We start from the raw sequence: 13,595 nt of genomic DNA on the forward strand, positions 1-13,595 counted from the left end.
GATATGTTAAATAATTTTTCTGGCCTAGTTTATTTTTACACTAGAAACCCTCTAATAAGAGTAACATGAGTCATAACATGAGAAAATCGCGCATTTATTGGTCTGCCACGTTACAGAAATTCACGCTCTACATTTACATACTTATATTCGTATTACTTTTAGATTTCAACAATATAATTAAAATTAGATATTTTAAAGATATTAAAAAATACATTTCTTTACATTATGTATCGAAATAATGCATGCGAGAAGAATTGTTTAGTTTAACTCAGTTTCTTTTCTTATAAAATTATTTTGCAAATTTAAAGATTTAATTGCATATTTCGAAACGAAATTAAAATTACAAAAGTGGGCAAAGTTCATTGGAATATCCATAATTTTATTAATACCTAATAAATTTATTCAGTTTTGTAATTTTTTTATACATTCAGATACACAATCGATACTCATGTATAGAGAAAAAGAAATAAAATTTGTTTATATATACTCGTAACTTTTATTTCACAAATTATTGTGCAATAGTATCGATAACGTGCTTCCCGAACTCAACCAAAGCATTCCAGTTTTAAACGCTATTAATAATTTAATGATAGCTCAAATAGATTCTATTTGATTTTCTAAAGTAACTCGCAAAAAATTTTATCGCTTACGATTTAAAAGAATCTTAATATTGTAATTTTCCTAATCGTAAGAACATATTCTTAAAATGATTAAAGAGTTTATCATTAAAAGATGATGAGTGTGAAAAATAAAATAATATGCATATATATATATATATATATATATACACACATGTTAAAAGAGATATTTATAAAATGTTGTATCATATTTACACCTTTTCGATATCTCATTTTCTTTTTTTCATTTTTTTAAATTCGTTTTGCTGAATGGCAGCTTCACCAAAAATTTCATTTACTTTCTGCTTGCGTTCGGTATCGCTCTTAATTTGCTGTCCAATTTGTACTTTGGCTAAGAAGTCCCGATCTCTTCTTATTTCACGAATTGCACCCTTGTGCTCTCTTTTATATTTATGTAATAGTTTTTCTCTTTCTGCTTTTTCCTTTGACGTAGATTTATATCGTTTTTCGCTATATCTGAAAAAAAAAAATAATAATAATATTTGAAATAATATCGTACATTAATATACTATAATACTATATAATATTTTAATATAATTTTAAAATAATTTACATTTGCTCTCTCTCTCTCTCTCTCTCTCTCTCTCTCAATATTTAGATATACAAAATATATAGGATACCACATTGTCTGTGACAATGCATAGTTTGTGTGTGGGAAGAGCGAATTCTCTTCTAAACTCGGTCAAAAAGTCCTGTACCATTTTGTAATCTTCGTAATAGTTAATACGAAATTAATTACTAAAAATCGCCGAATGAGCGCCGAGTATCTATCCGGCTTATCATCGAATGCAATCGCGCGAAGATGCGATATTGCCCACAGCTACATTCAAACATTTCATCTAAATGCACCCAAATATCACTTGTTTAACATTCAATGAATAAAAAGGATATTTAGATGCTGGTAGTTTTTGAATACGGCTTAGCTTTTAGTTGCTAGAAATGACTATGATTGTTAGAAAATGGTACAGGACTTTTTGACTCAGTTTAGTCCGCTTTACCTGCACACAAGCGGTTTGTCAAAAACTATGGGATACTCTGTACACAAAATAAGTTATAATTATAAATTTGAAATTATATAAAATAAAAAAATATTTAATAGTTACACTGTCATTATTTTTGGCTCATAAGTTTTTAAAGGTTTCGGCCTTTTCTTTTCTTGCACAATATATTCCAATTTTTTATTTCGTAGAAATTCGAGTTCTGTACGCAGTTTTTTTATGTGATCTCTTACGTATAGTGGATACTGTTTGAAGTCATTTATTTTTAATAATTGAAGAATGTGCTCAAATATTGGATATACTGCTTCTAATTCTTGAAGCTGGTTTTTGAATTCGATAAGCAGATTGACTGCAGTCAATAAAGATCTTATTCTAAATATATCATCCAATTCCTCGTGAATTAAATCACTTGCAAACATATGCGCGTTGTTTGGATCATTTGTATTTTCGACTTTATTGACTACTAAAGCTTTATATTTTGTTTTGAATGGTGGAATAATTTTCATATTTTGTGTCAAGCTTGCAGGGGTCGCTATGTAGATAATGCCTCGTAAAAAATTAATTACAGATGGTGCAAATCGCTTGCTTAATATTGTATACTGCAATTTAAAAAAATTATGAAAATAGCATACACTTTTTCAATTTAATGTTGCAATAAATAAAATATAATATACTCACTTCTAAAATAAGAGTGCATATAAAAAGACCTTTCGAAATGTCACTTCGATATTTTCTGATATGAGCTTTCAATAATATTTGCGACATAAATATTAAACAAGGAGTAGTAATAGGATGTCTGAAGTCAGATGTAGGAAACAACAAGGACACCAATTTAAAGAATATAAGCTGAAAAGTAATATATACATCTTATAAATCCTTAAGTTTAAGATAAAAATGTTTCAGAAAAAAATTGCTCAGTTATAAAAAGGAAACAAGATGACCTTGATTGATCTTGAGAAGGTGTTCTAAAGATCAAGGTTATTTAAAATGTTTTAAATGGAATTATATATATTTTTTACATAACATGATTCCTCTAATTATTCTGCACATAAAAGTATTAACGTAAAAATATCAAAAAACCAATAGTTTACAAGATGATTTATACTGACACATATTGAAATAAAATATTTAATATCTCGTAAATTATTAATTTTTTAATAATTGTTCAATATCTTTATGAACAGAATAATGGGACAAATTAGTTGGTGTAAAGAAATTCATTCTATTAAAAAAAAATGAAGTTGACTTTGAAATATTCTCGACGCTTACATCCATAAAGTAATTATTTCCACTATACGATTCCTCTTTATACTGAACACATTGGTATAAATTACTTTTTCATATATCTTCAAACGCTAATTACGCTAATTAGATCAGTTATTTTATAAGAACGTTGTATAGTCTTACCGTGTCCACGCCAGGATATTTTGTCTTATTTTTCTCAAATTTATCATATTTCTCTTCGATTACTTCTTGTATACAGATTTTAGCATTCTCTGAATTCATATGCGCTAGATCATAAAGATAAGGACATAATCTAAAATAAAAGTTACACATTAATAATAAGCACTATTTATACATATAAATATATATGTATTTATAATAGAAAGATAATAAAAGTAATAAGTATACATTTATATCTATTTTATTTATTTATTATACCTGTCAAAGATTTGAAAACATTTAATTAAATCATCAGCACTTTCTGTGGAAGCACAGTTGTTTATATGCTGTAATAAATATACAAATAAATTAGACATTTTTTCTCTGTTTCTGCCATCTAATGTCCAATGATTACATTTTATAATACGATCTACGATGACTGATTGATAATCTGCATTATGGTGTCCTAACAATTGTTCTAATTCTTCAAAACTCTCTGGAGCATTATATGTGTAAGATAATTCGTTTCGTGCCTTTTCCATAATCTCTTTTCGTTTCAAGAGATCATTTCTGATCTGTTGTATTTTATCACATGAATTTTGCACATGTGTACTGTTACTTTGTTTCAATATTGATTTATGAGAAATCTTATTTGACTGATTTATTTGTTTAGTATCTTCTGTCAGATCGTTACTAAACATAACACGCTTTTTACTTTCATTTACAAATGCAACTTCCGTTTCACTTTCATTTTCACAAGATGATTCAGACATTTTTAAATCTGAGAGATCATCTTCAGACTCATCATCCAAATTTTCACTCTCTGAATCTTTGTCATTCAAATCAGACTTGTCTTCGGTAGTAGATGACTTTGAATACATTCTTTCTTGATTTTTACTACTATCCTTTCTTATATTTATGTTTTTAATTATTTCCTCATCAACAGTGTCTTCTAATTCATTTTCTGTCTGTTTATCGTCATTATAATCATCTTCATCATTAATTTCTTCATTAATATTGGTATCAATAATTGAATCATCAATAATGTCATCAGTATCTTCAATAGTTTCCATTATAAAGCCATCATCGAGATCATCTGCAGATTTATGCCTGAACTGACTACCAGTATCGCTTATAAATCCTTTCATTCTTGCCAATCTATCAGCTTCAAGCTTTTCCAATTTCTCTTTTTCTTCTTGAATAATCTGTTCTTCTGATTTCAATTTCTCAGATGGATTACCTCTAGCTTCAAATTTTAATTGTCGTACAGCAATATCATAAGTATCAGTTTTTGTGGTTTCATCATTTTCCATAGATCTTCTGGAAGCAGACATAACAGGTAAAAGATCTCTCCATTCAGAATCAAGTTTCTCTGTGAGATCTATTGTTTCCTTGCGTATTTTTTGTTTTTCTGCCTTCTGTTTTTTCGATTCTGCAATGAGCTGATCAATTAGATCTTTTCTAGATAATGCAGAATCTGCTTTAGATAAAATGCCTCCACCAAAATGAGCTTCTTGTACAAAATTTCTTTCCAGCTTGCCACTAACATTTTCATTATCGCTGAATTCGTCATCGCTTCTAGGATCATCAAATTTCTCAATCTCTTCAAGAGTTTGTCCTCTGTGTGTCAATATTTCATCATTCAAATTAAAAATGCTTTCTTTTTTATACGCTTTCATGCGTTCTTTGGCAAACCTTGCTGTTGCCTTATCTTCTATACTCATAGAACAATTCTTTTCACCAATACGTTTATCTAGGAAAACATTGTTTTTATTTTGTAATGTATATTCTTGAAGAAGACTTTGTTTACGCCTATTAATAGCTTTTGCTCTTGAAATTCCTGGAAGTCCATGATCATTTTTACTCTTACGGCCCAATACTTTCTGTTTGTCCCTATTAATATGTACTTCAAATGGATTTAGCTGTTTCTTGTTTTTCTGTTGTAAAGATTCAGATAAGTTTTTTTTCTTTGTCTTAACCATTTTATGTAACAGTTTTACGTAATGACAATACCATTTATCCTATAAAAATTCAAACAAAACAATCTAGTTTTGTACTATTCACATTTAAATGTATATCTTCAAGTGTTACTATCAAAACATGATCATTAATTGCAGCGCTATAAAATAATAATAAACATTATTTTATCAGTATAATATTTTTAGAAATAATGTTTTATTATATGGTAACGGTTTACTTTAGCCATATCACTTCACAAATCGATAAAATTAGGCTCATTTAACGCATTTTTATCCGAAACAAACGAATTTGACCGAGAAAAGCGTTCTGTTCTGCGAAGATATTATTTTTAAGGAGGTTCTCTCGCTACTTCCTAGTCAATAGACAGTTTATTCATAATAATATTATACGTAAAACAATTAAAATAATGGAATAAAAAGGTTATTAACAATATCTTATGCCCTTATACATAATTATTGTTAATTTTATATTACTAAATATTTTCAAAATGACAAAACAAAAGTTGTAAGATGCTTACTTGGTGTACATGCATCGTCCAGTTGACAAATATTCTAGCTTTTTTCATTGAATATAAATTTCTTGTAAACTGCACAGTCAGTTTAAATGAAACTTTATGAGAACAAACTTAAGTGTTTACTTTATAGTTAAAATGATTTTTAAATTGTTGTCTTATACGCAAGCGTCTCAATTTAAAAAAGAATACATACCTTCAACTTATAATGTAAAATTCTATAAATTTATAATTAAATGTCATCAAAATGATACGGTAAAAGTCAATGAAATTATTTCTAGATATTATTGATATTATTAACTTTTGTATCATATGTATATTATAGATTTGTTTTACATTTCATCAAAGGTGAGAACTTCTTTAAGGTAAATTTTTACACTATTGAGGTTAGGAAATGTGTCATTGATTATTTGGCTAAAGTAAACAATTACTATAAATATTTTCATACTTACATAATGTAAATTTTTGTAATGTATTAAAAATTATTTACATAAAATTTATTTAATAATCCAAGTACATGTACTCACACGTGCTTTATTATAAAACCAAAATCTTACACCATGTGAGAATGTGATCTGTTCTTTATTCCTGCACTACCTGAACTGGTACACATGGTGCAATAAAGGTACATTCGCATGCAAGCATCAACCATCAAGCAACAGAAGCAACAACGAGGCGATTTTTAGTGGCGTAAAAAATATTTTTCACGGGTGAAGTATTCATTGATTGAACTTACCAGGAGATCCAGAATATAAAATTTAATGCTTGCGGATGTATATAAACTCTTGAAACACTTGAACCAATAATAATTAGTGATTATATTATTTTTCTAGATGCAGTAATATAATTACTAATTACTACAATTCAGAATATATATTTAAAGAAATTTGATATTAGTAATGAACTCACGATAGACTAGCAGTATTTAAAACCAATAATTATTTACATATAATAATCAAATAAGAAAGCAAAACAATTTTATATCCTGCGATTTCCATGAAAAAAATTTGGAATATATTGTGAGAATTTTATTAAACAATATTTACTCATAATTGGAGTTCATCTTTATTTAATACTATACATAAAAGAATTAATAAAGAGTTTATGGTTAACAAAAAACTAATATTATCCTTGATTTTTCAAAAGAAAAAAATTTCAATACATATATGTATTATATATACATACATATATATATATATATATATATATATATATATATATATAAATTTAGATTTATCTAAAAATCAGAATGCGTTCCATAATATTTCTGTTTACCTTTTCGACTCGCTAAAAATTCGTTATTATTTCATGATAAATAAATATATAAATGTATAAACGAAAGTTTTTATATAGTTTTTTGTAATGTTAATTTTTCCTATCTGCTTATGTAGTAAGTAATAAACTAGAGCTCGTTTTAAAACCTATTTTCTAAATCATTTAAATATATTTGTCCCTGTGATTTCTCATAAGGTCATGTCCATTTTCAGGTCAATGGATTCAGTTTCTTGAAATTTAAATGACCGACGAACGCATTGTCTTAATGGACGTAACAACCATTTGATCCCGTTGACTGATATTTGAGATTTACATAGATGCATTCGATTCGTAACATATTTTTCCAGACAATGTCCTAATTTACACAGAGCATTTGATATGAAATTATCTTAATTACGGCAATACATTTAAACAATGGTGTACTACATGTTATATACGTCAATATTTTATTCACGTCAATATTTTTGAGAGTAATAAAAAATTTTTTTTAATAAAAAAATATTAACGCAAATGAATACAGCTAATTTTATTGTAAAACTTTTGTATAAAATATTTTTTAATATCTCGAATAATTTTCTTTCCACTTTACACATGAAAGGGATGATTTCACCTTTTCAAACTTTTTCCGCTGCAACTGATATTTTCTAAATTCATCTTTTTACGTACCCTAAATGTACAGAAAGTAGTTTCAATAAAATCAGAGTTTGTCACCTCGCGAGGTTCCCCTGTAAATAAAATTATGATTAAAAAATCATCTCATTACGATATAATATTTTATATATTTAATTTTATTGTAATAGTAAACAGATGTATGAAACGCGAATGATCTCACGAGGGCGAGTGAAAAACAAAAAAATGACGAGTGTGAGTAAAGAATATATATACTTTTTTTCTATTAGCTCGTTGAAAACTTATGGATCATTTCTGTCAGGAATTCGTAGTTTAGCTTCCGTGTGCGATGTTACGGTATAATGGAGCGATACCTCGTTATAATTTCCCGTTATAATCAGACGTATCGAACAAAGAAAAGAACTCGTGTATCATATATGTGGGAAGATGAAGAACTTCGAAATATTTGCAACAGATTGTTATCTTTAATAAATCAAATGACATACAAAGGCCAATCGCAGCAATTCTCAATTGTTTTCTGCAACAACAAACTTTGATTCTCATACCCTATTGATTTAAATGTAATAATTCGCAAGGACACGTATTACTTCTAAGATATAACTTCTTCTGAGGATCGCAGTATTTAACGTGTTCAACGGCGCATCGTCCTTGCGATTGGCTTTCCTTTTTCTCAATCTCTTGTCTCGCTTTACAAAGAGTAGCTCGCTCGTTTTCGATTGTCGAGCTTACACATGTACACAAATTTAACATTCACGCACACATACATACACGCGAGAGCACGCTAGGAGGAAAAAAAAGGAAAACGCAACGCGCGGAAAGATAATCAACTCTGCTCAATTCACTGAATCGCTGAATCTAAGTAACGTCTAATTTAACGCTGTCGAAATTCTATTGGCGCCACTCAATCTCCCGTCTCATCTCTACCTCCGTTCCGGTCCTCCTTCTTTCTTTCTCTCTCCTTTTTGGTTCACATGTATCGCCTCTGTTGTTTTGTTTTCCCTTTCTCTTTCGTGAAACAACACTTGACTCCAAACCCAAGTTTTGGACCACTCAAAATGAACGAAATGCAAGTCCAAAGTAAAGGAGGAAAAATATATGCTTTAATATAGGTGAGAAAGGACAGGGAAGATTTGACTGAAATCGAAATTGGGAATAAGAGGAATGAGAAGATGAGTGGAAAAAGCTGCTGAATTCGCAAACTTAATTGATCATTGTAATAAATGCTAAAAAAAGAAAGAAAAAAGATCAGCCGGCTCAAAGGCCAATTCAATATAATCTTCGCTATTAATAACAGTACACAACTAGCGCTCTGATAATAATAAGTATTAATAATTAATCATAGTAGTAATATAAGAAGAATACTTATAATATTAAGAATAATGACAATATAATCGTAATAATAATAATAATAATAATGACAATAAGAATAATCGCAGCAACGATGCGGTTTTCATTTTTAGGTTCCTGAATACTCGCCGCAGACATATTGAATCGTGCTGTCATAAGCGAGAAAAGTTAAACTTTCTTGCATACCATTTATAAATAAAGAGAATGTGAAAAAAAAAATAAAATAATCAGATTGCTTTAAAACGCTTGTAAAAATGGACGCTTGTAAAATATCCTCAATAACCTGCCCTGACAGTCAATAAATAGTCGTAAAAGATATGTGGAGTGAAATAGTTATGCATACGCATTGAATAAACGCACTTCACATGCCTTTATCATCTTTTACTTATTATTTATTGACTGCCAGGACAAGTAAGGATAGCTTTCATCCATTCATTTTTACAAATGTTTGCAATTTTATTATTTCTATCTTATTATTTTATCCAAATTCTCTCTTTATTTATAAAAGACATGTAAGACACTTCAATGTGTCATTTCTCGCTAATGACGTCACGATCCAATATATTCGGGACGACTATTCAGGAGGTTTAACTTTTTCTTTTTACGAACTTCGCGCAGCGAGAAAGTTTCTATTGCGATTGATGAGTAGTCGTCCCGCAACAAAAGATGTAGATTACATCCTGTTTATAGCGCAAATGTCGGATAATCGCTACACATAATTGTCGTTCGCTACGCATATCTATGACAAAGCTACGTGATAATAGCGCGTGACAATAGATAACAGTGATGGTGTGTTGTGTGTGTAACTTCACTAAATATACAAAAACACAAGTATATGGAACTCCGTCGCCACTTTGCTGATACTTTTAATACTCTAGCAAAGAGGTCTTTCGTTCATCAACCGCGCAACGTTCATTCGTAAAACAGCAAACAAAACACCAAAAGCTACTCCGTAACAGCTACCCTTTTTGTTATATGTATTACCAAAGAAAATTAAAAAAAAGAAAAACAAAAAACCAAAGAACATACGATAGAGATAATCAATAGTCATATAAAATGCGTTAATTTATGTGTGGCAATAGTAGTATTAATCTTTTGTGTTGCTTTACTTCGATAGTACTTCTCCCACTAGACACGATTCAACATATAGAAAGTTCATCGTAATTATTTAATAATTGTTTTATTATTTATAATTATTCTCTTAAAGCTGTCTAAAGACTCACTGCGTGGCAGGAGTATCATGTTTTTCTTCTTCTTTCATTTATTTTATATTACTTTGCTTATTCTTACATGTATCAGACGGTATCTTCATTTCTGTTTTCCTTATATCTGTTTTTCTTTCTTTGCGTTTTGTTTAGTTAGGTACGTTTGTAGTTGTCCTCACTTGTTAATAACACATTTGTGTTTTGCACGCTGTATTGCGCGTATGCATTTAATAAGACAGCGTCTCCTTTTTCTAGTCACACCATAGAAGGATGTGTGTGTATGTGTATGTATGTATGTGAGTGTGTGTGTCTATGTATATATTTATATCTTAAATATCTACTACTTGTAGATGCTTTCGTGATTTGTAATTTGTATAGATCACAATATCATACCATCTGCGCCATTAAACGATTTTTTTGTGACTTTTATCTCCCGTTCTCATTTACAATGCTCCTTTGAACACTATACAATGTGTCTGCACAGATTGATTCTTGCTAATCTCACTCCGCCTTTGAAAAAAATCAATTAAATTTTATGACGAATGTAAAGTATGATTGTGTATAAGCTTGTCAACGAAAAATGGAATATATCCATTATTTTATCCATTTCATTAGATAACATATGATATACACACATGCACACACATGTACATATAACAGAGCGAGTTTTACTAAAAAGTATTATTACCAACAATCTTAAAATATATAAGTTTTATAAAAAAATATCTCGGATAAAATTTGTTTAGTTGAAGGAGACATTCTGTAGTCAATACAGTTCCAAAATTTTCAAGATCACGTCAATTTTTTAAAATTGAACCAAGTGTGTTTTTTCTTACATAAATCGGATTTTCCTCATTATCCTGCAGAGAAAATATATTAATCTATATTTTATATATTAAGATTTTAAAGATATCTTATATTTTTGTCATGATACATTTCTAATGCAAAATATAAAATATCTCATAAAATTTTTTTCAATATTCTTATGTAAACATTCTACATTTTATATATGAATAACAAGAAAATTTTCAATTCACGTTCTACTTTTTTGCACAGGTGCAATACATTTGCAATAAGTAATTGGACTCTTTCTTTAAATGTGATTACTTATCTTTTAAATCGATTCTTGTTGCCATTTTATATATAAATTTATTTTTAAAAAATTATTAAAAAATAAATGTGAGATATTTCATGTTTCATACATCAGAATCAAGGTAAAATATAAAATATTTCATTAATTATTATGACTTTGAATGTCAATTTCTTTCACGTTCGTAATGATGAAGAAAATTGATTTATGTAAAAAAAATATACAGTTTTACAAAACTACGAACAATCTGGAGAATTTTCAGAATCATTTTCATCTGGACAAAATATCCAAAAGATATCATGTAAATCTGGGATTGAATTAATCATAGATTCTCACTTGAAACTAAATAAACTTAATCCAAAAGATTTTTCCACGATACTCATATCTTAAGATTAATTGGGAATTGTATAATTTCGTGCACAATTTACACGCACGCACGCACGCACGCACGCTCTCTCTCTCTCTCTCTCTCTCTCTCTCTCTCTCTCTCTCTCCTCTCCCTTCTCCCATCTCTCTCGCTATGGTATGTGTATGTGATGTACACACATATAAGCTGTCTAGTAATGTATAAATCATCTTTAGATAGAACCGACTAAATTGATAAGTTCTGTATTATTTTACAATTTTCGTAATAATTAATGACATAATCATTATCAAAAAAGATTCTCAAATAAGTATGGCGATGCTTAAATAATGTGTCCGCCCGAAGAGACAGCTCAGTTTTGCATATGTTCATAGTTATTAGGAACGTTGTGAGATGTTTAAAAATCTTTAAGTGACATTTGCTAACCAGAAGCAATTTGTAAATATCATGCTGTTCGTATAGAGCACACTTCCGAATATCTCACCGCGTCTCTTCATGCGGACGCACGCTCATTTGTGGATCTTTAATTATTATTTCATTAAATATTGCGAAAATTATAAAATGATACAGAACTTCTCGATTCAGTTTAGCTCTCTAATTAGCCATGAACGAGATGATTCGTAAATTATGAAACAATCCTGTATATGTGTGCATGCGTGCATGTATTAATCATAAGTATTTAAAAGATAGAATAAACAATTAAGTCGAAGAATGTACTTAAAACGGATAGACGAGGATCTTGCTTTAATGTTTTTTACCCACTCGTGCGTACTTAAGAAATTGTTATTGTATAATTTATATTTCATATATTCATCAAAACTTACGTGCTAAGTAAATTCAGTCCAGCCGAAATTGTAATTTTAGAAGAAAATGCAACTGAGGAATAAATTTTATCGAAATATAATAAGTTTATCTAGAAAATAAATAAAATTTTATTCATCTCATATGAAAACACGAACACGCCGATTACGTACTCAATTCAATTGCAATTTCAATTAAATACGCTTCTTTTTAATTAAACAGTTTTTAAATATGTCTGTACTTTTTTTCTTTTTGTACGACATGCTTGCCGTTTATTCGCACCAGTGCGAAAAATATAGATTTAGATCAGTTTGTCATTTCAATTGGAAGAAAAACAAAAAAGAAAGAAATACAGGATGGTCTGCTTAAATTGGAAACTTTGAATATTTCACTTATGTTTGATAATAAACAAAAAACAAATTCAGTTGAAAGTGAAACAGTTTCAAAGTAGACGTATTTTAGTCACGTTGTTTTTTTAGATGGAGACGCCAAAAAGATATGAATGATATGATTTTTTTACATAATATAATTCCTCTACATATAAAAGTATTAAGGTAGAGATATCAACAAAATAGTAGTTTACGAGATATTTTGTATTTTATTTTTACATCATATTGATATAAAATATTAAATATTTCGTAAACTATTAATTTTTTTATAATCGTATCTTAACTCTTATGATCAAAATAGTGAAATTAATTAATTAATATAAAGAAAATATATAGTTGCTTTAAAAAAATATGTAGGCAAAATGAATCTTTTAAGTACGCAACTATGTGTTTTCTTTACATCAATCGATTTATCTCATTATTCTGTTCATAAAAATATTAAGGTATTTTAAAACTTTAAAGTAATTATAAAAAAAAATTAGTAGTTTACGAGAATTTAATATTTCATGTCAATTCTGCGTCAAAATAAAATATATATCTTCGAAACTATTGGTTTTTTAATATCTCTATTTTAATATTTTCACATGCTGAATTAAAGAAATCATATTATATTACACTGTTATTAGGTCTGTTCGAAAGTTATCCCCATATATTACAATTTTCTCAATATTTTAGCCGTAATATTTTTTTGTATTTTTCTCCTAAAATATCATTTAAAAATTCTCCTAAATTTTTTGTATCTAAAAAATCCTTCAGTGAGAAAAAATCTCCATATCTGGTAGAATTTCTACTAAGTTGGAAACACTAATTATGTAAAAAAAAAAATCATAATTTCATTTAAAAAAAAAAAAAATGTGACCAAAACACGTTATCGGAATCATTTCAATTTTATTTGAAACATTTTTTCGTATCATTAAAAATAAATAAAATATTAAAGGCTTCCAATTTAAGTACTCCACCCTGTATATGTATATATATATATAT

At 28.5% G+C, this 13,595-nt stretch overlaps 2 protein-coding genes across 3 annotated transcripts in view; both read right to left on the reverse strand.

Moving 5' to 3' along the window:
- Positions 1-847: 847 nt before the first annotated feature.
- Positions 848-5,996, reverse strand: LOC108754227 (nucleolar protein 14 homolog). Of its 2 annotated transcripts, XM_018496394.1 has the most exons (7): positions 5,963-5,996; positions 5,033-5,138; positions 3,299-4,956; positions 3,044-3,173; positions 2,315-2,482; positions 1,742-2,235; positions 848-1,094 (listed from the first exon to the last, which is right to left on the reverse strand). In XM_018496394.1, exons 2-7 carry the CDS (start codon positions 5,033-5,035, stop codon positions 848-850), a joined length of 2,700 nt encoding a protein of 899 aa, XP_018351896.1. In that variant the 5' UTR covers positions 5,036-5,138; positions 5,963-5,996. The 2 variants fall into 2 exon arrangements, with proteins under 2 accessions (XP_018351896.1, XP_018351895.1); XM_018496393.1 differs by having other exon boundaries at positions 3,299-5,138.
- A 1,378-nt stretch (positions 5,997-7,374) lies between these two features.
- The window catches only part of LOC108754229 (transcriptional activator protein Pur-beta), a 34,413-nt gene continuing 28,192 nt past the window's right edge, over positions 7,375-13,595 (reverse strand). The window contains exon 8 of the mRNA XM_018496399.1: positions 7,375-7,510. Coding sequence (XP_018351901.1) covers positions 7,493-7,510 — 18 coding nt within the window. The 3' untranslated portion in view covers positions 7,375-7,492. The remainder of the gene's footprint in view (positions 7,511-13,595) is intronic.

Source organism: Trachymyrmex septentrionalis, unplaced genomic scaffold (assembly GCF_001594115.1).
Source record: "Trachymyrmex septentrionalis isolate Tsep2-gDNA-1 unplaced genomic scaffold, Tsep1.0 scaffold78, whole genome shotgun sequence".
Classification (NCBI taxonomy): Eukaryota; Metazoa; Arthropoda; class Insecta; order Hymenoptera; family Formicidae; genus Trachymyrmex; species Trachymyrmex septentrionalis.